At 34.8% G+C, this 19,815-nt stretch overlaps 3 protein-coding genes across 3 annotated transcripts; all 3 read right to left on the bottom strand.

Moving 5' to 3' along the window:
* Positions 1–633: 633 nt before the first annotated feature.
* On the bottom strand, positions 634–2,076 carry LOC145618976 (uncharacterized). The gene has a single exon (XM_081673582.1). The coding sequence runs from the start codon at positions 2,074–2,076 to the stop codon at positions 634–636; it is 1,443 nt and encodes a 480-aa protein (XP_081529708.1).
* Positions 2,077–7,501: 5,425 nt separating this feature from the next.
* LOC145620406 (GDSL esterase/lipase At4g10955-like) lies at positions 7,502–11,013 on the bottom strand. Its single transcript, XM_081675082.1, has 2 exons — positions 10,536–11,013; positions 7,502–8,724 (listed from the first exon to the last, which is right to left on the bottom strand). The coding sequence occupies exons 1-2, from the start codon at positions 10,706–10,708 to the stop codon at positions 7,725–7,727; spliced, it is 1,173 nt and encodes a 390-aa protein (XP_081531208.1). The 5' UTR covers positions 10,709–11,013; the 3' UTR covers positions 7,502–7,724.
* Positions 11,014–12,950: 1,937 nt separating this feature from the next.
* Positions 12,951–18,959, bottom strand: LOC145620404 (conserved oligomeric Golgi complex subunit 5-like). Its single transcript, XM_081675080.1, has 3 exons — positions 17,712–18,959; positions 15,099–15,572; positions 12,951–14,300 (listed from the first exon to the last, which is right to left on the bottom strand). Exons 1-3 carry the CDS (start codon positions 18,825–18,827, stop codon positions 13,362–13,364), a joined length of 2,529 nt encoding a protein of 842 aa, XP_081531206.1. The 5' UTR covers positions 18,828–18,959; the 3' UTR covers positions 12,951–13,361.
* Between the last annotated feature and the right edge of the window lie 856 nt (positions 18,960–19,815).

Genomic DNA, 19,815 nt, shown 5'->3' with positions numbered 1-19,815 from the left:
GCTCGAGGAGGGTGAAAGGATGGAAGAGTATAAGAACAATATGGAGGTTGGACTACTCTGCAGTCTGCAGTTAGGTGAATTGAAATGTAGTGTAGATGAACCATGTACACCCTATTATTTTTTGCATCAGTTGGCGAGTAAAAAATGAATGAAGCGTGATCCTAGCAAATTAGCAATAGATCAGGCAATTAAGGGGTGGGTATCCGGTATTTCATAAACTACAACTAAAAGATTGTAAATTAATTCGTACCATTATATAATTTTACATAATATTGTACGAGTATAACTTTTTTCCTCCAAATCTAACTAGAAAATTTTCCCTATTTTTAAAGCTCACAATATTTTAATACTCGTACAAATCAAGTATTTGAAGATATTAAAAATATATTAACTTTATGTTAAGGACCTAGGACCATAAAGTATTTAGCTAAAGATATAAAGGAAGAGTTTGATTGAATAGTATTCTTAGGTGTTTCAAAAAAATAAAAATAGTATATATATATATATATATATATATATATATATATATATATATATATATATATATATATATATATATATATATATATATATATATATATATATATATATATATATATATATATATTTTGACAACAGCAACTAAAAGAAAAATTACAAAGTAAAGCTAATTAAATCCTTTCTACACCTTCCCGCAATATCATGCGCCATAGAAAGCTGACTTCTATCAACTTTCCAGATAGTACAGTTTTCCAAAAATCGACCTTCCTTCAATAAATCTCCGAAGGTCCAAAGAAGCCTCATTTCTCTACTCTTTGGGTGTTGCAAGTGTTGGATCATAGCATTTGAGTCTGTGTAAATTGTGACACGCTGGTACCCTTTTCCTCGGGCCCACCTAATAGCTTTAAGGCAAGCTACTAGTTCCGCATGAAGTGCTGATAGGGCATTGCCAAAGTCCCCTCCTCCTTCCTGAAAATCCTCCGCATTTGAGGAATAAGCCCATCCAAAGCCTGCATGGCCCGTGCTTTTCATCCAGGAGCCGTCGACCATAATCACCACCTGACTATCTTCACCCAGGGGTGTCTCCAAAAGAGTACCACCCCATCCAATGTTAATTCTTCTAAATCCTGGTGGCTGACCTCCCCCATTATCTAGAAATTGTATTGCCTCCCTGGTTCTCACATTAGGTGTGAGGAAAGACTCAAGATTTTTCATAGACTGATTATAATGTCTATAAAGATCAGCCAAATACCCGCCTTCATTCCTAAAGACCCTCCCGTTTCTAGTTAACCAGAGGCTCCATAAGGTGCCCACAAACACATGTATCCTACTACTGTGCTTCCCATCCTCGCTATGAAAAAGCAGGATATGACGCTGAATCCAGTGTCCTAAGGGAATAGATTCATCAATTTCTGAGCTAATATGCAAAGAAAAATTATTCCATACATATCTCGCAAAAGAGCATAATCTAAAAATATGTTGAATATCTTCCTCCTCCATCCCACAAGAGTCGCACTCTCCATCCATTTCCACTCCTCGTTGGATCAAGTTGTGCTTAACAACCACTCCATTCCGACACAACTTCCATAAAAATAGACTCCATTTTGGTGGAATATTAAGCTTCCAGATCAGTTTGTAGAAGGAAAGAACCCGATTATTATCCTGTTCCAGAGAAAAATCACGCATTAAAAAAGCATACCCAGTTTTAACAGTATAGTTACCAGAGGGATGATAATTCCAGAAAGGAAGGTCTTCTTCATCAGTTGTCGGTAATTCCATCTCCAGAATCTTCCTAGCCGAGTCCCATTCAAATCTCTCCCTAACAATCGCTGCATTCCACTGTCTCGGATTATGAACCAGTAGGTCTTTAACTCTTCCTGATCCTGCTCCTCTAAGGGTAAGACTTGATTTAAGTTCTGGGACTTTCCCCTGAACCCACTTCATATTTGCAATTCGCACTGTCTCTCCATCACCAACTTTCCAAGCATAACCTTGTATAAGTTTATTCCCCGCATCCCGGAGGCCTCTCCGTCCCCAGGAGATATTACCTGTCCTAAAAATAGTATTCTTAGGTGGTGATCTTAGATTCTTAGGCATGACAAATTTGTGGATAAAACAAATATACGCCTTGGAAAGGTGGTGGAGGCGACTATTTTGGGTATTTTGGTAACTTCTCATGCAATTTTATAATACTACCTCCGTTAATTTTTATGTGTAACTTTGGAATATTTTATATATCACAAATAATATTTCAAAGTTGCACATAAAAAGTAACAGAGGTAGTATAAAATTTTGTCACCTACTTCAAGAATAAAAAATAAATAAAAAATAAATAAAAAAAAACCATTCCTTTTTTTATGTCTTTTCTATTTCTATTTTCTTTTGAAATTTTATTTTTGACAAAATCTTTTGAAATTTTAACTTTAGGTTTCTCTCTCCCAAATTTGGAATTATTTTATAATAATCAAAAGTTGGGATTGTTATTTTATAATAATCAAAAGTTGGGATTGTTATTTTATAATAATCAAAAGTTGGGATTGTTTATTAAAAATCGACTAAGGGCCTGTTCACATTTACTGAACTGAGCTGAACTGAACTGATTAGAGCTGAACTAAACTGAACTGTACTGCACTGATTGGAGCCGAACCGAATGATGATAATCGATCCCAAGATCTCTTGGAACCGGGATGGGAGCTCTAACCACTTGAGCTATCCCTCACTCTCAAATTACATTAACATTTGAATAGGCACATCACACTTATCTCCATTAAGGTGTTGTTTGGTTACTCTAATTTTCCATGGGCACTCAAAATTCCTTTCAAACAAAACCCTTTATTCCAAAAAAAAAAAAAAAAAAAAACAAAAAAAAAAACAAAAAAAAAAAACAAAAACTCTAATTGCGAAATTGTAATGGATTTGGCTGGAATTGAGAGAGAGTTGAGGGATATCTGACACAGATTGCGATTCTTCAAGCTGCGACGGCGTTTTCGGCGGCGGATTATTAGTCATTGAAGGAAGATATTGATGTACTGAGAATGAATGTGAATTTGAATGAAATTGATTTGGCTGATTTTATGGTCTTGTCGGAATGAATTCAGGTATAGGTTTATAAATTATTCATTTTTGCGTATTATCTCTTTTCGATTGTCTTCTTCAACCGAATTTTGTTGTTCGAGTTTTTTTGTTGAATTTGTTGCTGCGATTGTTCTTGCGTTCATCTTGTGGTGATTTGTAGCAATTTCTGGTGTTTTGTTTGATTGGATTGTGTGATTGCAATTTGAGGTTGCAATTTCTATCTTGATTGATTAAAGTGATTAATTAAAAACTTTACTAAAATAAAACTTTCCTAAATTAAACCTCAACTTTAATAAAATTAATAATTATATAAACTTCCCTTAATAAAATATTTTCAAAAAAAATAAATAATTAAAATTACATATACATATAGTTTCACGTAATTTGTTAATAATATTAAAAATTTTAATACTCCCTCTGTTCCAGTTTACTTGCAACATTTTGACTGGACACGCTTTCCAATGCACATATTTGACCGTTGATATCTTTTATTATATATTTATATAAGTTATAAAAAGTTTATATTAAGAAACTATATATTAAAATAAACCCAACAACATCTTACATGATAACATTGACTTTATATAATAGTTAAAAAAGATGGTCAAATGATGATGTGTTAATAGTGCAAAAAGTCAAACCGTTGCGAGTATAATTATAAGAGCTTCCTCAGCAATGGCATTCAATAGTTGATTATCTTGCACCTATAAAAAAACAAAACAAACATCACGCTCCTCAATTAGGGAAAAGGGTAATTGTAATCCCCCGTATTTTTAAATATTTTATAAATGAAAATTTATTTTATTTATAATATTTATTTGTTATATTTCATAATTTAATTTCAAAAGTTTCAAATTATTAATCTGGGTCGAAAATTATTTGAACAAATTATTTTATGCACCTTTATTCTACAATTTATGTCCAATCACACAAGCCTAACCCATTTGTTTACTTAATCGACCCATTATTTTTTATGAAGCCCAATCTTTCTTTTTACCCTACAATAATTCTCTCCTATAAATACCCCATGAATCTCCAAAAATTTCCCACAAAAAAAGGTTAGTCTTATTTTCATCCTCCTTTGTTTCATTATTTTGCTTAATGTTAATTTAATTGTTTTGGGTTTTGATTTTAGTATAAAGATTATATTCTTAGTATCAAATTATATTTTAATGGTATAAAGATTATAAATTTCAGATTATATTTATGTTATAAATTTCATATTTTATGAATTATAAACCTAGGGTTTCAATTTATTGAAAATCATGATTTTAAGGTTTTTTTGAACAATTGATTTAGGGCTTTTATAGTAATGATGTTTTGAAATTTTGGTGATTATAACTACTGATTACTTTAACTTAATTCCAGATTATTTTGAACACATAGATTCGTGTTTTAATTTTTAGATTTTCGTTCGTTAATATTAATCCCGTTTTAATCCCGATCAGATTCTGAACTCATCTGATTTTGATGAAAAAGTAGTGTTTTCCATGTGAAAACAACGTTTTAAGAAAGACTCACCACCTTTGGTAATGAGAACCACCCTCTCGTGGCCAAATTCAGCCTCTAAATATGATTTTCGGGCAGTTTTTGATTTTAACGAAGTTTTTTTTTATACTTAAAATATTATCCTTGAGTTTGATTAATAAAATTAATTATGTTTAAAGTTAATTAAGCATAAATATATATTTTTATTGAAGTTTTAAGTGTTGGAAATAGTTTCTAAGTACTACTTTTGATGTTTTATAAAGAGGGTTTAATCACCCATTAAAAAGGGAGATTTTTAGGGGTTTTTATATAATTTTCAGATTTTTATTAGACTTTGAACTTGCTGTAATTTCATGTATAAGAGTGTATTTTAAGGTTTTTATGAAGAAAAATTTAAAGAACTATATATAAGCCTTTAATTTTAACTAAAGGGAAGGTTTTAAAGTGTTGTTTGATTTGGATTTTGAAGGTTTTAAAGTAAGTTAGTATTGCTGTAAATTTGATTGATTGGGTATTGATTGAGATGTTATTATTTGGCTTAGGAGAGGAGTTTATTGAAGGTGATTTCTAGTTAGTAAAGTGGCATACCAATTCGTTTGCTCAAGGTACGTACAAGTTACGAAACCTTTCTTTTAGGTGCATGTTTAAGGACGACGGATCGAGAACTTAGTATCATGTATAGGGATGACTGAGTTAAATTGTTTGGTTATACATTATGAATTTCGTATGACGTGCACTATTTTATATTGCAAGTATTATTTGTGCTCTAATTATGCAAGGTGCGCTTAGAGGCAAAGGTATATGATTGGTGTAATGATTAATTTATTACTCATTCATGATTATGCAAGCAGGATGAGTAAAGGAAGAATTTAAGTCTTCTAAGACGAGGTTGAGGTTTTGGGGTGCCTTATGCACTCGAGGTGTTTATACACCGAGGTAGTAAAGGAATAAATAATAAATGTTGCTTGCCACTAATAAATCAAGAATTGAAATTGAAAAGTTGTTTTACTTGATTGAATTGATATTGGATTGATTGTATTGTTATGCATATGAGTCATCACCAAGTCTAAACCTGTAAATCACGTAAAGTGCAAGATGGATGAGCAATAAAACTCTGGATTGGTGCACTTCTAGAGTAATGACAATCAGGGGTTGGGGTACATGGGGTATTAGCCGTGTACTTTTCTCGAGGCCGTCTGATCTACGAGTCTCTTATTTCAAATATTTTTCAAAACTAGGATTTAGGTGAGATCTCATACTAACTACGGTCACGGAGTCGCGCCCGTGGTCGTTGGATGTTTATTGATGTTTCCGAAAGGAGGCATGGGGTTTTTCATTTATTGATGTTCCAAATGGAGCACGGGTTGGACAACCTTGTCTATTGCGTAATCCAATGAATAAAAATAATGATTTACCTATTATTAATTAATGGAGTCTTAGTAATATAAATAGTTGAGTCGTGTGTTGAGTCTATAATTTAATGATGCATGATGATTGATTATTAGTAGCATGTTATGGATTTCTTAATTTATTTTGCAGCTTGTATGTACTCAGCTTTGCTGATTGCGTGCTTTGTGTGTCTTTCTTTGGTCATGGCCTTCACCTTTCAATGACCCTGTGACGATCCAATTTTTACACTTGTAATATTGGGGAGCAGAATTACCACAGGTTCTTACACATGTAGCATTCATCAGGGTTATGGGATCTTGAGTAGAGAGTTGGTTGTTTGCATTTATTTCTTTTGCAAGTTTGAATTTATTTTAATTCGATTTTATTCGACACTATTTCTTTTGGGTTTGAATTTATTTGAACACTGAATTTAACCACTTACTACTTTTATTGGGTTTTGAATAAGGGCCTTAATGGTTCCAAGTTGTATGACTTAATTTGGTTTCATTCGTTGGTTTTGAAACTTATTTATAACTGATTTAGTTTTTCCGCTGCTATTTTCTGATAAAGCCTTAACGTTTGAACACGTGGCGGTAGCACGCCAGTAATTCTCTTGAATATTGTTCAGGGTCCTCACAGGTTTAAAGAGAGAATTATTGGGGTGTTACAGTAATGATAAGCGTTACCCTTACTATATGTTTGGTATCCTAATGGAATGGAAGCAAGTTGGGTAGATTGTGATTGAGTAAGGAAACGTATTTGTTTCCACTAGTTTGTCAAGGGTAACCAAATAGAAAGATTTTGTTACCCTTAGGAAACGGTATTTGTTACTTTTAACCCGTACCAAACAACTAGAAATGGAAACACTTAATTGAATCCGTTTCCTACATCTAAAATCATTAAACCAAACACCCCCTTAGCAAATCCAACAACAATGAGGATGCAAAAATTTACAAAAAAAGGAGAGTTAAAGGACAACAATCCTTATTGATCTTAAGATCATATCATTTTTATGATTGGCTTTATTTTCATAATGCCCTTCAATCCTTCATTTCATCATACAATTTATATATGCATAATGGAATGAAAATGTACAAAACAAACTTATATTTGTTTTCCTGTTTTATTGTATAAGGGTTGCACCTATATTAAGGATTGTACTACCCATTGGTGAGACATGCATAATGCCGATAATGGCATGAAAATTATCTTAGAGGATGAAATATTTATACCAAGAAACCAGGTTTTTTATGATTCTTGAGTTAATACAAAAGCATATGTCAATAATTGATGAAATGTTGAGATATTCCATTTCAAATTTCCATTGTTAATTCTACTATTTTTTACTCGAAATCTATTTGTTATCTATCTAAAATATTAATATAATACGAGGATCATTTGTCAACTTAAATTACCAATACAATACACAATTCATTTAATATGTGTGCACATTCTTAAAAGCACGTGTATAACGACAGATTAATGTGAACCAATTATATATCTAAGGATAAGTTGATGAAACTATAAAGGCTAGATAATCAAATCCAATTAGATCAAGGATAATTCAATATTAAGAAGCTATGCAAAAATAGTTATCAGAAGATATTGCTACTTATTTGAAGGGGATTTACATTAACTCTGCAAGACCAACAGGCCCAAAGTTTCTGAAGATTACTTAGGAAAAATGATTAAAAATCTCAATTGTAAAGCATTTAGATCACAATTATGAGGAAAATGAGATGAAAAAGAAATACTTTGTATCAGCTGTTGCATCAATTTGGGTTCCCTGGATGCTATCTTTGCTTCCCTGGTACTGCCTGCTGCGATGCTGGGAGTTGATACAAAGACTTGAGTTGCCGACTAATCAGCTTGCTGTTGTTAATAACGGTTTGGAGTTCCAGATCATCAGCCCACCACTGCTCCAACCTATGAGCATCGAGAAACTTCTGATTTCCCTTGGACAATACAAAGAGCTTTGCAGCCACACTGGCAGCATTGTTGTTCACAGGAGCCACATTCTCCTTACTGCCACTGTTGTTTCCGGCTTCAACACTCCCAGTTGGGTCAGCATAATAGCAGCATACATAATCACTGTTATTTACATACAAATGCGGTACCCATTTTCTCAACACCTCACTTGCCACCTTGTTCTGATCATCTGATGATATGCTCTGGATTTCGGCTCCTGAAGGAAGCATTGCCCTGATTCTCTTCCAACCAAAAACCGCTTTCTCTCCAAGATTCTTAAGGCTCATGGCTAGGGAAACCGAAGGAGGGTTGAATAAATGAGCCTCCACATATATTCCTTCTTTAGCTAATGCCTTTCCAATTTGAAGGGCAAACCCAGCACCTAATGAATGACCAACAATAGAGACATTGCCACTTCCATACTTGTCTGCAATCGATTTGAGTGCATCAAAAGCCACTTTGAATCTTACTGAACCCTTTAAACTTTCCCAAGCAAGGAAACGAAGGTCATCAGTTAAATCCCTTCGGATTGTCACGCTCTTGAGGATTGTTCCTCTTAGAGCTAAAACGGCCTTTGGGGCCCCACTTGGCCGCATGAAAATGAAGTCAGCCAAAGCTGCAGAGCGGTCCCATTCAAGTACTGCTCCGAATATGGATCCATCTCTCTCATCGATTAAGGTCTGAGTTAGTTTGTACTTGAAAGGCAACCACCACTTTGGAGCCAAAGCATTATCGGGTGTTCTGTTTTCTTGCCTGTCAAGCTCTAGCAGGTAAGCAGCTTGTATGAAACACGCCATGACTGTTCTTTTATAATTTCCATCTTTCCTGCATTTGTCCACACAACAATGAATAGTTAGAGAACTATACTTTTGTCATGACATAAAGTTGCCCGCGCATAAAGCCTATTGCTCAAGTGCAACTGCAAGGTAATTTCTATATCATTCATTGTTAAAAGATACAAGAGCTTGTCCAGGCTAGTTATAATGTACATTCAACTGGAACATGTATCTTTCCCCTGCACTGTGGAACATGTAGCTCAACAAATCAAACTTTATTGGTGCCACTATTTTTGTAGCTTTCACTTTATTATTGGTCTAGGAAAAATGATACACTATGACTTTAAAACTAAAGAGGCGTACACAAAATCATCCAAATTTAATCACTCAAATTTTCAAATTAAGTAGTCATTTCCAACAAGTGTGATGATGATGCAAAGGGCAACAAATCTCATTCTATAAACTGTATGTGAAGGTACATGAGACTTCAAAAGGTTACATGCATATTTTTTACTTAAGAATTGACGAGTTCAATTCAACTTTTACTGCCAATGACCAATGGTGTGCAATGAAGATTCTCCTGCCATGAGGAAATATCAAAATAGTAAAGCATGAAGTAAATGAATACTTAATAAGTTAATAGGTTATCAATCATATATTCATATCAAAGAAGAATTTACGATACTACTTACGTAGTATAGTTTCACAAAGTCAAAAACACAGGAAAAAGACTTTAAGTAATCCTTGATAACAAGCTCCAGTTGATGTTACCCCAAAGAAAACTCAAACGGTTTCAATAACATGGTTTCTTCTACAGCAGAATTCCTACTATGTATTATCTTATCATGAATAAGGTATATTTCCTAAATTATGCTCATCAAAATTCATCTGCAACCCTTTTTTGGAAGACCAAATATAGTAAATAAAAGAGATGTTCTTATTCATATTATCAAGAAAAACAATTCATTTAGAAACTGGACAATATTAGGCGAGGAGTAAACAACTAAAAACATATTGCATTGCTACAAACCCTTCATACTTTTGCAAAATCGCGTGTTTGGTAGGGGACTAGATGGTAAGAAAAGGTAGTAATGAAATTTTAAATTTTTAATATACATGTAATACTACCATCTACAAAACGGGTTGTAACGAGCTAAAACATGGAAGATACAACTTCCTAAAATAGCCAACAGTTTTAGTCCAAAGAAAATTCAAACGATCCCATTACTACTCGAAAAGCTCGTTTCTAGTTCGAACAGTTTTGCATTACAAAACCTAAGTCAAAACGATCCCATTGCACAATTTTTACATCTAAATTCCCAATAGATCACCATTCAAAGACAGATTGTCACAGATCAGTGAGCAAATGCTGATGATTTAGAAACCTGAATCCAACATAACAATAGTCAAATCATCTTAAGCGATGTATTCAAAAGATAAGCAATAATCTAAGACATTTAATCATAAAAGGAAACTATTAGATCATGATTTTTTAGCATGTATCATGAACTTTCCTTTTTTAATCTAAACCCGTTTATCCAATTCAAAGATCAACAGCCAAAAAGGTAACAATATCCCATTATTAGCAACTTCTCAGATCAACCCATCAATATAATCAAATTTTGAAATAAACCAACACATTCAGACATTCAAACAATTAGATAACTAAATAAATCAGGTGACATAATTTCATAACAAAAACCCATTAAAACCCCAAAAAATTGATAATTTCGTAAAGACGCGACCAGATCAAATCCCGTCTACATCACTGCCGTTTGCAACTCTCTAAACCACACTTCAAAGAAAGAACAATTCAAAAAAAATAAGTAATGTACAGAAAAAAGAGGAAATCAAACAAACCAGCTAGAATTGATAATATCTCTCCAATTAGGCGAAGAAAGATTCCTCGGCCCAGAAACATGAAATGCATAAGGATGACTTTCAACACCACTAACACCACTTTCCACCATTTGCATAGTGTTTGCAACCATTTCTTCTTCTACTTGACGATTTCCTTCAATTTCAACTGCCATTTTTTGATTTAATAAAACCCCTTTACAATAAAGTTTTGATCTTGAAGAATATGCTAGAATTACAATTATGGACCGTCCCTTTTTTTTATATTTCTTTTCAAATTGAATAATGTCACATCATTTGCAGAAAATGAAGAAGATAAGAAAAAACCCCAGAATTGGATTCCTTATTTTTACAATCAAACAGAAATGAAAGAAGAAATTGAGGAGAGAGAAATAGAAAATGGAAGAAGAATTGATTCTGGGTTTTGTGATTCGAAGTAAGTGGAAGAGTGTGAATGATGTTTGTAATTAGTCGTTGGATTAAAAAGGAAAGAAATAAATGTAATCTAATGGGATTTTTAATTTGGTGTTTTAGATTTCATTTCCTTTTTGCCCAACGGTCATATTTTGTTCATGTTGTCCCCTGTTCTCGTGCTCTTGACGTTGTTACTAAGGTTTAAACCACTTATCTAGGCATGAGATTTTATCTTAGTTAGATTTGGTTAAATTGACTTGACTATTTCATCAATATTTTTTTTTTTTTTTTTTTGGGAAATTTCATGAGTTTATTTTAGTGAGACCGTAAGTATTTAAGTAAAATATTTTTTTGCTAATTTTACATCACAGTCTTTTAGGATTTTAGACTCAATTTGTACACACTCAATAGGGATATTAAGTACTACGTATATATTATTATATGATAAGCATTAAGCAACCTAAATATCCCTCGTTTATAATAATTCTAATTGGTTTTGTATTCTTTCGACTAATACATTGGGAATACCCCTCGTGAGGAGGGCTTCCTAATTATTTTTTCATCTTACCACTTAAGAAAATAAATAAATAAATAAAACAACCTAAAAATGAATGACAAATAAATGATTTAAAATGGAGAAATAATAAAAAAATAATAAAAATAAATTTCTTGAATTGGTTGCTGGCAATTGCTATGAAATGAAAGGGAAAGTCAAAAAAGTCAAGAGGTGCTTAATTTTCTACACGCTTTAGACAATAACCTTGGCTCTAGAGTTATATGGTTTGTGAAATTGTCTAGCTCAAACTTCTAGTGCAATTTAAGTCATCACTTCAACAGATACACGTTTTTGTAACAGTATTTGCAACTTCTTATCTTATACGAAGTACATAATACGGAGTACTAAGCTAAGATATCAAAATTCCTTTATTATGCTCATTTTTCACAAAATTCCTAAAATTAGTAGGATTCCTAAGTAGTAAATGTTTGCCAAAAAATTATTATCACTTGAAAACAAAACGTTAAGCATTAACCAAAATGTCATTATCTAATACAATAAGTTCCTATGCCTATTGTTTTCTCTAACTTTTAGAATGAATAAAGGGTTTGATTATTCGAAAATTTTAATCATTTGCTGATTAACGTTCATTTCCTTTATTAAATGTTAAGAGCTTCATGCATTCGAAGATGTACTCATTTCTATAAAAACTATTTGATCTAATGTTATTAATATAATGTCCTAAAAATCATTATAATAACTACTTTATACTCTCTCCGTTCCTTTTTGTTTGTCCCATGTTTCTTTTTAGATCACCCTATAAGATGCACTATTTCTTAATTCCATTTGTTCTTTCCCTCTCTGTCGTAGTCAACTCCACTTGCAACCTCATACGCACGATTTTACCTTACTTCTTACAAAAATAAATTGTGCTCTATGGAGCAACAAAAAAAAGAGATGAGGGAATATGAAGTAAGCTTGGCCTTTAGCGCATGATCCTCAAGAGTCAAGTCTTGCTTTCAACTACAGTGTAAAAGTGCTTTAGATTGGAGTAATGTTTTGCCTTCTAAAAAAGCGTGGTTTCTTTCTTGGTTGGAAGGAATTTATACATTGGCACTTTGGCTTTTAGCTTGGAAAATTTAATCCAAAAGCTACGTGCACTACATAAACAAGTTAACTACTAACTCCATTTTATATATGATAACAAAACGTATTAACTTGAAAAGGAGCTTATTTACACATTATATCATCTTAATTGCTTAAACATCAAAATTTTCTTCAAAGAATTCAAATAAGCCTTGCAAAAAGTTTATAAGATGCAATTGAAAACCCCTAATTGATAATTGAACAATTGAACATGGTTCTTTCATCTGTATTTGTTCTTTGATTTTGTTTGCTGACTGGAAGGACGGTGTTGTATTCAAAGGAAAGAATCTTAAGTTGACATACATATATTAATCTGGTGATTCACATAACGATTTTAATTTGGATCTTGATAACGAATGGCCTTTAGATAACAATTAAAAGAGCTAGGAAGACGAGTGATTATTACAAAGAGCTACGAAACGATGTGACGCTAATACAAAAATCACTATATCAGTAGTATACAAATATCCCTCCCTATAACAACACATGGAAAAAAAAAATGGACAGTATCAGTTCTCAGAGTATATAAACAGCATGGCCTTTAGAGTTTGAAACAATGAGCCTACAATATAATCACGACTTCAAAAAATGTAAGCTTTGGTCGTTGAGTGAAATAGCATGTTGTCTCCGACCCCAAAGTTGAGAAACAACCAGTTGCACCCTTCATCTAATCGTCCCAACCCGCAGTATTCCTAAACTAAGCAATTGATCCAGCAGAAGGGCACTTTAGTAAGTAAAAACATGTGGTCTGCTGCTGTTGCCCACATAATAAATCAAGTCTCCGATTGCGAAGAATTTTCTGAGATAGATGACCCTATTCGAAGCATTATGGAATAAACAGGGTCAAACTCCTTGTCTCCTCTAGACCTCACTAATGTAGCATAGTCGTCGAGTGTTGCTTTGATTCCCCTCCATATTTGATCTTCACCCTGGGAGTCCAACCACAAGGAATACTGAAGAGGCGTGAGTTTATTCCTCTGCATTGGTGACAACAACTCATCAGGTCCTCGAGAATAAAGGTGGTGAAGTATAGTACTAGGGCGCAGATCCTGAAGCAGTGGTGATGCCTCAAGTTGAGATGTATCCAAGAAGATGACAGGACGGAATGCTCGTAGGGCTCTGTATGGAGCACCAAGTTGCTCCACTGGGAACAAATTCTGCCCCACAGCTAATTCCAACTCAGCCATATCCCGAGCCATCCGCAATTTTCCAGACTCGGAAAGGGGCCTTACAAGGGAAGCATGCCTAATGAAGAACATGAGAACCCGTGAAGCCATTCCACGTGCGAGCTTAGTGGATATAGACTCAGTTCCGGTTGCCGCCGCAGTTTTAGAGGAAGGCAACAACCTGGATAGGAACTCTCTGCGGAAGTGGAGGATGCATTTTTGCAACTCCTCCATGTATGGTGAAGCATTGTTATCCATAGCAGCATCCATGCCTACAACGCCAAAGTTGTGGTCATGAATTTGCAAGATGCATGACTGAAGACGGTCTAGCATTGCTTGGAATAAGGATTCTACTGAATCACAGGCAACCCCATATACAGCACCTAGTGAGGGAGACAATACTTCAGAGGCTTCACGGGTTAGCTTTGACAACGAAGCTGATATGCGAGTGTGGATTTCTTGAAGATGCTGACACAACATGAAGTTCTTCAGTTGCACTGGAGTTGCAGGACCTGTTATCTGCCTAGCTTCAGGCCCAGTAGATATCTGCAATTCAAACAGGCATTAATTGCTTGGGCAGAAAAATGAAAGGAGAAAAAAAATTCCAAGCAAATGTAATGGAAAACAAAAGAAGTGGAAAACCGCCGGAGAAGCATCAAGGAAGACCTAGTCATATTTTTTTCACTATGATGGTTGGTGTCTATTTTAGTTGTCCTTCTCCATATCAAGGGCTGGATTCTCAAGCTGGTGACTCTTTAAATGAAAAAAAAAAAAAATGGATTCTAGTTTCAACAACTAGGACCTCCACCATTACATACAAACAGAAGCAGATTTTAAATTGACAAACTAAAAAACCACATTGCAGAAATCAGAAAATATCCTACTCGTTAGCAGAAAATATCAATTCAGATATGGTTATAGCAACTACTCGGAACAGGCAAGAAAAGAAAAGCTAACAAGCGCACATACAAGAAACAAATTTATAAGCTTAACTGGGCATTTGGTTCGCGGGATATAGGTATGAGGTATGGGTTTAGAATGTCTAAAACCCATACCATATGTTTGGTTGTCAAAAGTATGAATTTTAAACCCATACCTCAAACCCATTGTTTAGAAACCTTGGGGGGGAGGTGGGTTTGACTCATTCCATTCCCTTAGGTATCAAATACATGGTATTAAGAGATGAGATTCCATTCCAGAGTTCAACCAAACACAACTCGATACCACCTTAGCCCCATTCCTAATTCCAAACCCATACCATTCTGCGAACCAAACGCCCAATGGAAGTAGCATTTTCAAAAACAAATAATTTTGGTTTTTCAGGGATTAATAACCAAAACATACCTGATATTCTGCTCTTTCAGCCAAGAGAATCAGAACTTTGCTGATTTCACGCAGAACCAAAAGAGTCAAATGTCCATCAAATTGAACAGCTTGGATCTCTTCCTGGATCCGTGATATGATTTTGGATATATGTTCCTTAGAGGGAACACTTCCCCGGTTGGAAACTGGCAAGACACTGTTGACAAGGTCTGAGAGACGACTCAAACAAAGGGTCAAGAATGCTGTCCGGAAAATTTCGATTGCCCCACGCATCTGCTCTTTGTTTTCTGAACTAATAGCTGGTAGAACTCCTTTGACATCAGTTTCACGTGATACTCGTTCTAACAGATTCTCAATCATGGAATAAAGTTTTGGGTAGCCCAACGTAAATATTTCCTTCACAAAACTTGAAGCGGTGAATGCAGATTTCATCTGACTAGTAAATGATTTCACAAATGCTTCCCAAACTCGATCTGTTAACATTGGATCACCCTCCTGCAATAGAACAGGTAGATTAAGAAAACAGGAAGAGTCATACAAAATCTAGCTTGACCAGCTAGCTTGAAATGGCAACATTGGGGAAGATAACAAAAAAGAGAACTTAAATCTAGAACATCTGCCACTCCATGATTCATTATTACTAGAAAAAAGAAACATTGTAAATTTATTTATGGTAGAGAGGTGGTTTGTTCCACATGATGTTTGTCTACTCAATCAACAACATAAGGGCAAGAAAAATTAAGTTTCCAGATACAGGCCTGATTTCCAAACTAACATTTTAGATTTTGACAAAAATTAACTTACCAGCACACTAACCATTACTTTTGCCCAGATTGATCCCAACACACAACCTCATACAGTCATACCTACTTTCCATATCTAAATGTCTGACACATAGCCACCAAAAATCAATAATCACCAATGCATCTTGTGTAGCATTAAGAAGATCCACCATTTTCCTTAAGCAATCATCAAATTAGATGAATAAAGAAAATTCATAAAAAAGGCCTACAAGTTGTTAAATAGGAAAGATACAAGGAATCTACAAATATACTTAATCAATCAATAACAGAATTCCAGTCATCTAATAGACTAGCCTAAGGGGAAGGGGCACTTATGGAAATGCAAATTATACTCATTTTAGTTGATGGACGACTTTGAAAAGATAATTTTTTTATCTTGCCCAGGGGCTAAAGCATAACCATTTTCTTCAACTTTATTATAGATTAACAGCCTCCAAAAGTCCAAAGCATTGTCATTGCCATGTCGATTGTCTAGTAACCAGACTAGGCTGAAGGAAGCAATAACCCAATGAAAGAAAGATAATGTCAAAACATCTAATGCAAGACGAAACTCCATCAGTCCATCCATATTTACTCAATGATGTGCATAGACTTTCAAGATCTTCCTCAAGAGTGTATTAGCAAGTAATATGTTTAAGCATTCAAACTGAATTCTCATAGTTATGATTCTGTTTGCAACTGAATAAAGCAGCTGAGTCAGAATGAGACTAAGTGAGCTTGGAATTGGAATTGGAATTGGAGAGAGGACAATAAAGAAGTTAAAGATAATTTGCAATAACAAGATAATCCCTTAAAGTGTTTAGTACGGAAAGCACAAGAGTCCACTACAGGATGGGTGAGCCGTGGTAGGGCCATACGTCTATGCAGGAGTGGGGCTGGGAAATTTGATGCATTTTTGTCTTTTTTGCAGAATATTGCTTGCAAGCTACCAAGTCTTCTGGATTTGCTTGAATTAGGATTCTACTCTCTCCTTCCCCATATAAAGCTCTCATTCCTCACAAAATGTTTGATCCCATATAAAGTTCTCAATTTCTCATTTTTGAGTTGGGTCTACAGAAAAAACTATACCACTAACTTCTTAGGTGAATCACTGTTATTCAACAAAAACATAAAGGAGGCAGCACTCTTACTAGTCTAGTTTAAATTCTCGAGAAAAAGGGTTGTAATTCACAAGTGTTGGGATGGTCATCAAATTTAATGTCTCATTTTTCACAGGCTCTAAAGTTTATGCACCTTATATTTGTTCATAAATATTTAGTGCTTCCACTAGAAAATACAAAAAGATGTCATGTACTTTATGAATACAATATTAAACAATGTCACCCTCATTCGGCACGAACCAAAAACTAGGCTAACATATAATGTATGTTCAAACTTCGAACTCCCAAGAGAACTAGGAGGAGCTATGATTAATCTAAGAAGAATGAAAAAACGAAGCTACTAATCAACCAAAATTCAAAATCTGAACTTCTACCCTTACCACCTTAAGAGCTTAGTTACCACATTCGTTACCCCCCATTTACTACTTCTACAAGTGAGGATCAACTAATCAAGTTACAAGTTAAATCATACGAAGTATAAACTACACAGAAGATCCAGTCAGAGTTCATCTTCGCTTCTAGGCATACTAGTAGCAAGTATTCCCACAAAATGCAAATCAAACAATCTAGACTCTCCTACTTGCTTCTACGATTTCGATTGTAACTACATTACTCAATCAAACAATGCTAATTCACATAAAACCATATAAACAGTAAACATTATGCAGCTGTCAACTACAAATAGCAAAAGAATTTCATTCTCAATACAAAAACAGGAGCAGCAAACACACCTGAATAACCTCATCCAGCAACAAAACATGAGTAAAAGGATCCCTCTTCTTAGACAACACCCTCTGCAATAGCCAAACGGCTCCGATAATCGAATGCAACTGATCCATACACCCACTCATCCGCTGCCAAAGAGCGTCTTTCGCTCTCGCCCCACCCCCAATTTGCGGCGTACCACTCCTCTGAATCCCTCCAGGACCACCAAACCCACCACCAGCACCAGAAGCAGCAGAAATTGCCTTCATATCCAATGCATTAGCAATACTCTTAACCCCCAAATTCTTATACTTAGCAACCAATCCATCAACAGTCCCCCTCAATTCCCCAAGATTATAAAACACCTGCAAACCACTTCCAACCTCAGCTTGATTCAACCCCTCTAATCCTCCCTCCAACATCTTCATCCCTTCGGCCCGAAGTTTCGACCCGGCTTCAGAAACCCACCTCAATTCCTCATCAACAACCTCAATCCCCCCCAAATCATTATCATTCGCTAACCCTAGAATCTCACAATGCAATTGAGCACCCTTCAAAAGGTCCAACGATTCCGAAGAACCCTCCATTAGATCTCGAAGCTTCTTAATCAATCTCAACACCTTGATAGTAAACTGCAAATGCTGTGAAGCAGTATGAAGATTAGACAACTGGGTAGTCTTAGATTTGATCTGGGTATGTGGGTCAGAGATCTCAGATCGAACACGACGAACAGACGATTGGAGAGAGAAAACGGAGGATCGAACAAGGGAAAGAGCGGAATCAGCATCTCGAAGGGAAGACAGCTGAGAGAAGAGATGATCATGGTGGGAAAGAACTTCGGAACGAAGCTGTTTTTCGAGGAGACGAATGCCGTCCTGGAGGCGCTCGGCGGTGGAGGCGGCGGAGCCGGAGGAGAGGGCTTGGGAGGAGAAGGAGGTGGAGGAGAAGTCAGGGGAGAGGAAGAGAGAGAAAATGGGGTCGGAGGAGAAGGAGGAGAGGGGGTTGGTTGAGGTAGTGGTGGTGGAATCGAGGGAAGAAGAAGATGGGTTGGTGTCTTTGAAGGTGGAGAGGCGTTGAAGAGGGGAGGAAGAAGAAGGAGGAGAGAGAGAGGATCTATGGAGGGAAGCAGAGGAAGCCGCCATTGTTGAGGAGAAGGAGAATTGGAGGTTGCAGAGTTAGTGAGTGGTGTTAATGGAGATTCATGGTGAAATTATTCATGGAATTGTGGAGAAGAAATGTTATATTCGTCATGTATTGAAATGATCACTAATTGAGTAATTGCGATTATGGAGTGAGCTCCATTTTATCTTGGATCGTTTATCAAAGGGTGAACTTGTAATATTACAAGCTAAATTACTTATCCGTTTTACTTTGAACAGTGCAAAAATTACGTAATTATTTACAATTTACCAATTGTTTACCAATCAAGTAAACCTAACAATCGGAAATCTATATTATATATTTCTCCGTTCTTTTTTACTTGACCCGCTTTGACTTTTACATTATTCACCACCCTTCCTTTGACTATTTTTTGTAAATTACATGTAAGTAAAAACATATTCACGTGGAATCTTGTTAGATTTATTTTAATAAATTTCCTTTTTCTAAAATTTTATTATTTTAAAATATTATTTAACTAATTTTTAACAAAAAAAAAAAACCTTAGGTTAACCATTTTAATTATATAAATTAGCCATAAAACCAAAAAAAGACACTAAACTTAATTTTGCAAAACCAGAATGCCACTTGAGAGAGTTGGAAAAAAATTTGTCATCCACGTAGAAATTTTTTTAAAAAAAATGTAGAATTTCCCACAAAAAAAAAAAAAAAAAAAAAAAAAGTGTAAATGGGGTTGGTAAGAGAGGGAAAGAATAAAATATTTATGGGTCCTTACCAAATAAGAAAGTGTTGCAATTATTATGTAACAAATTAAAAAGAAAAGTGTTGTGATAATTATAAAACCTAAGGAAAAAGTAATCACTAAATAGGACATTTAGGCCCTGTTCTCTTCACCTTATAAAAATAATATCAAGTAAAAATAATTTCAGTTCAGTAAGAATAAGTTCAGTTCAGCAAAAATAATTTCAGTTCAGTAAAAATAAGTTCAGTTATATAAAAATAATTTAAGTT

This window comes from Chenopodium album, chromosome 27 (genome assembly GCF_948465745.1).
Source record: "Chenopodium album chromosome 27, dcCheAlbu1.1, whole genome shotgun sequence".
NCBI lineage: Eukaryota > Viridiplantae > Streptophyta > Magnoliopsida > Caryophyllales > Amaranthaceae > Chenopodium > Chenopodium album.
The sequence above is the reverse complement of the archived record's forward strand: the minus strand, read 5'-3'. Positions and strand labels throughout refer to the sequence as shown.

What these genes read in the sequence shown, in the direction of transcription:
- LOC145618976 (XM_081673582.1), bottom strand. Translation starts at nt 2,076, where the DNA reads ATGCCTAAGAATCTAAGATCACCACCTAAGAATACTATTTTTAGGACA.
- LOC145620404 (XM_081675080.1), bottom strand. Translation starts at nt 18,827, where the DNA reads ATGGCGGCTTCCTCTGCTTCCCTCCATAGATCCTCTCTCTCTCCTCCT. An exon ending in TGCTGGATGAGGTTATTCAG is followed by an intron (nt 15,573 to 17,711) that starts GTGTGTTTGCTG and finishes GTTCTATTGCAG; the next exon opens with GAGGGTGATCCAATGTTAAC. An exon ending in CTGAAAGAGCAGAATATCAG is followed by an intron (nt 14,301 to 15,098) that starts GTATGTTTTGGT and finishes TTTGAATTGCAG; the next exon opens with ATATCTACTGGGCCTGAAGC.
- LOC145620406 (XM_081675082.1), bottom strand. Translation starts at nt 10,708, where the DNA reads ATGGCAGTTGAAATTGAAGGAAATCGTCAAGTAGAAGAAGAAATGGTT. An exon ending in GATATTATCAATTCTAGCTG is followed by an intron (nt 8,725 to 10,535) that starts GTTTGTTTGATT and finishes GGACAAATGCAG; the next exon opens with GAAAGATGGAAATTATAAAA.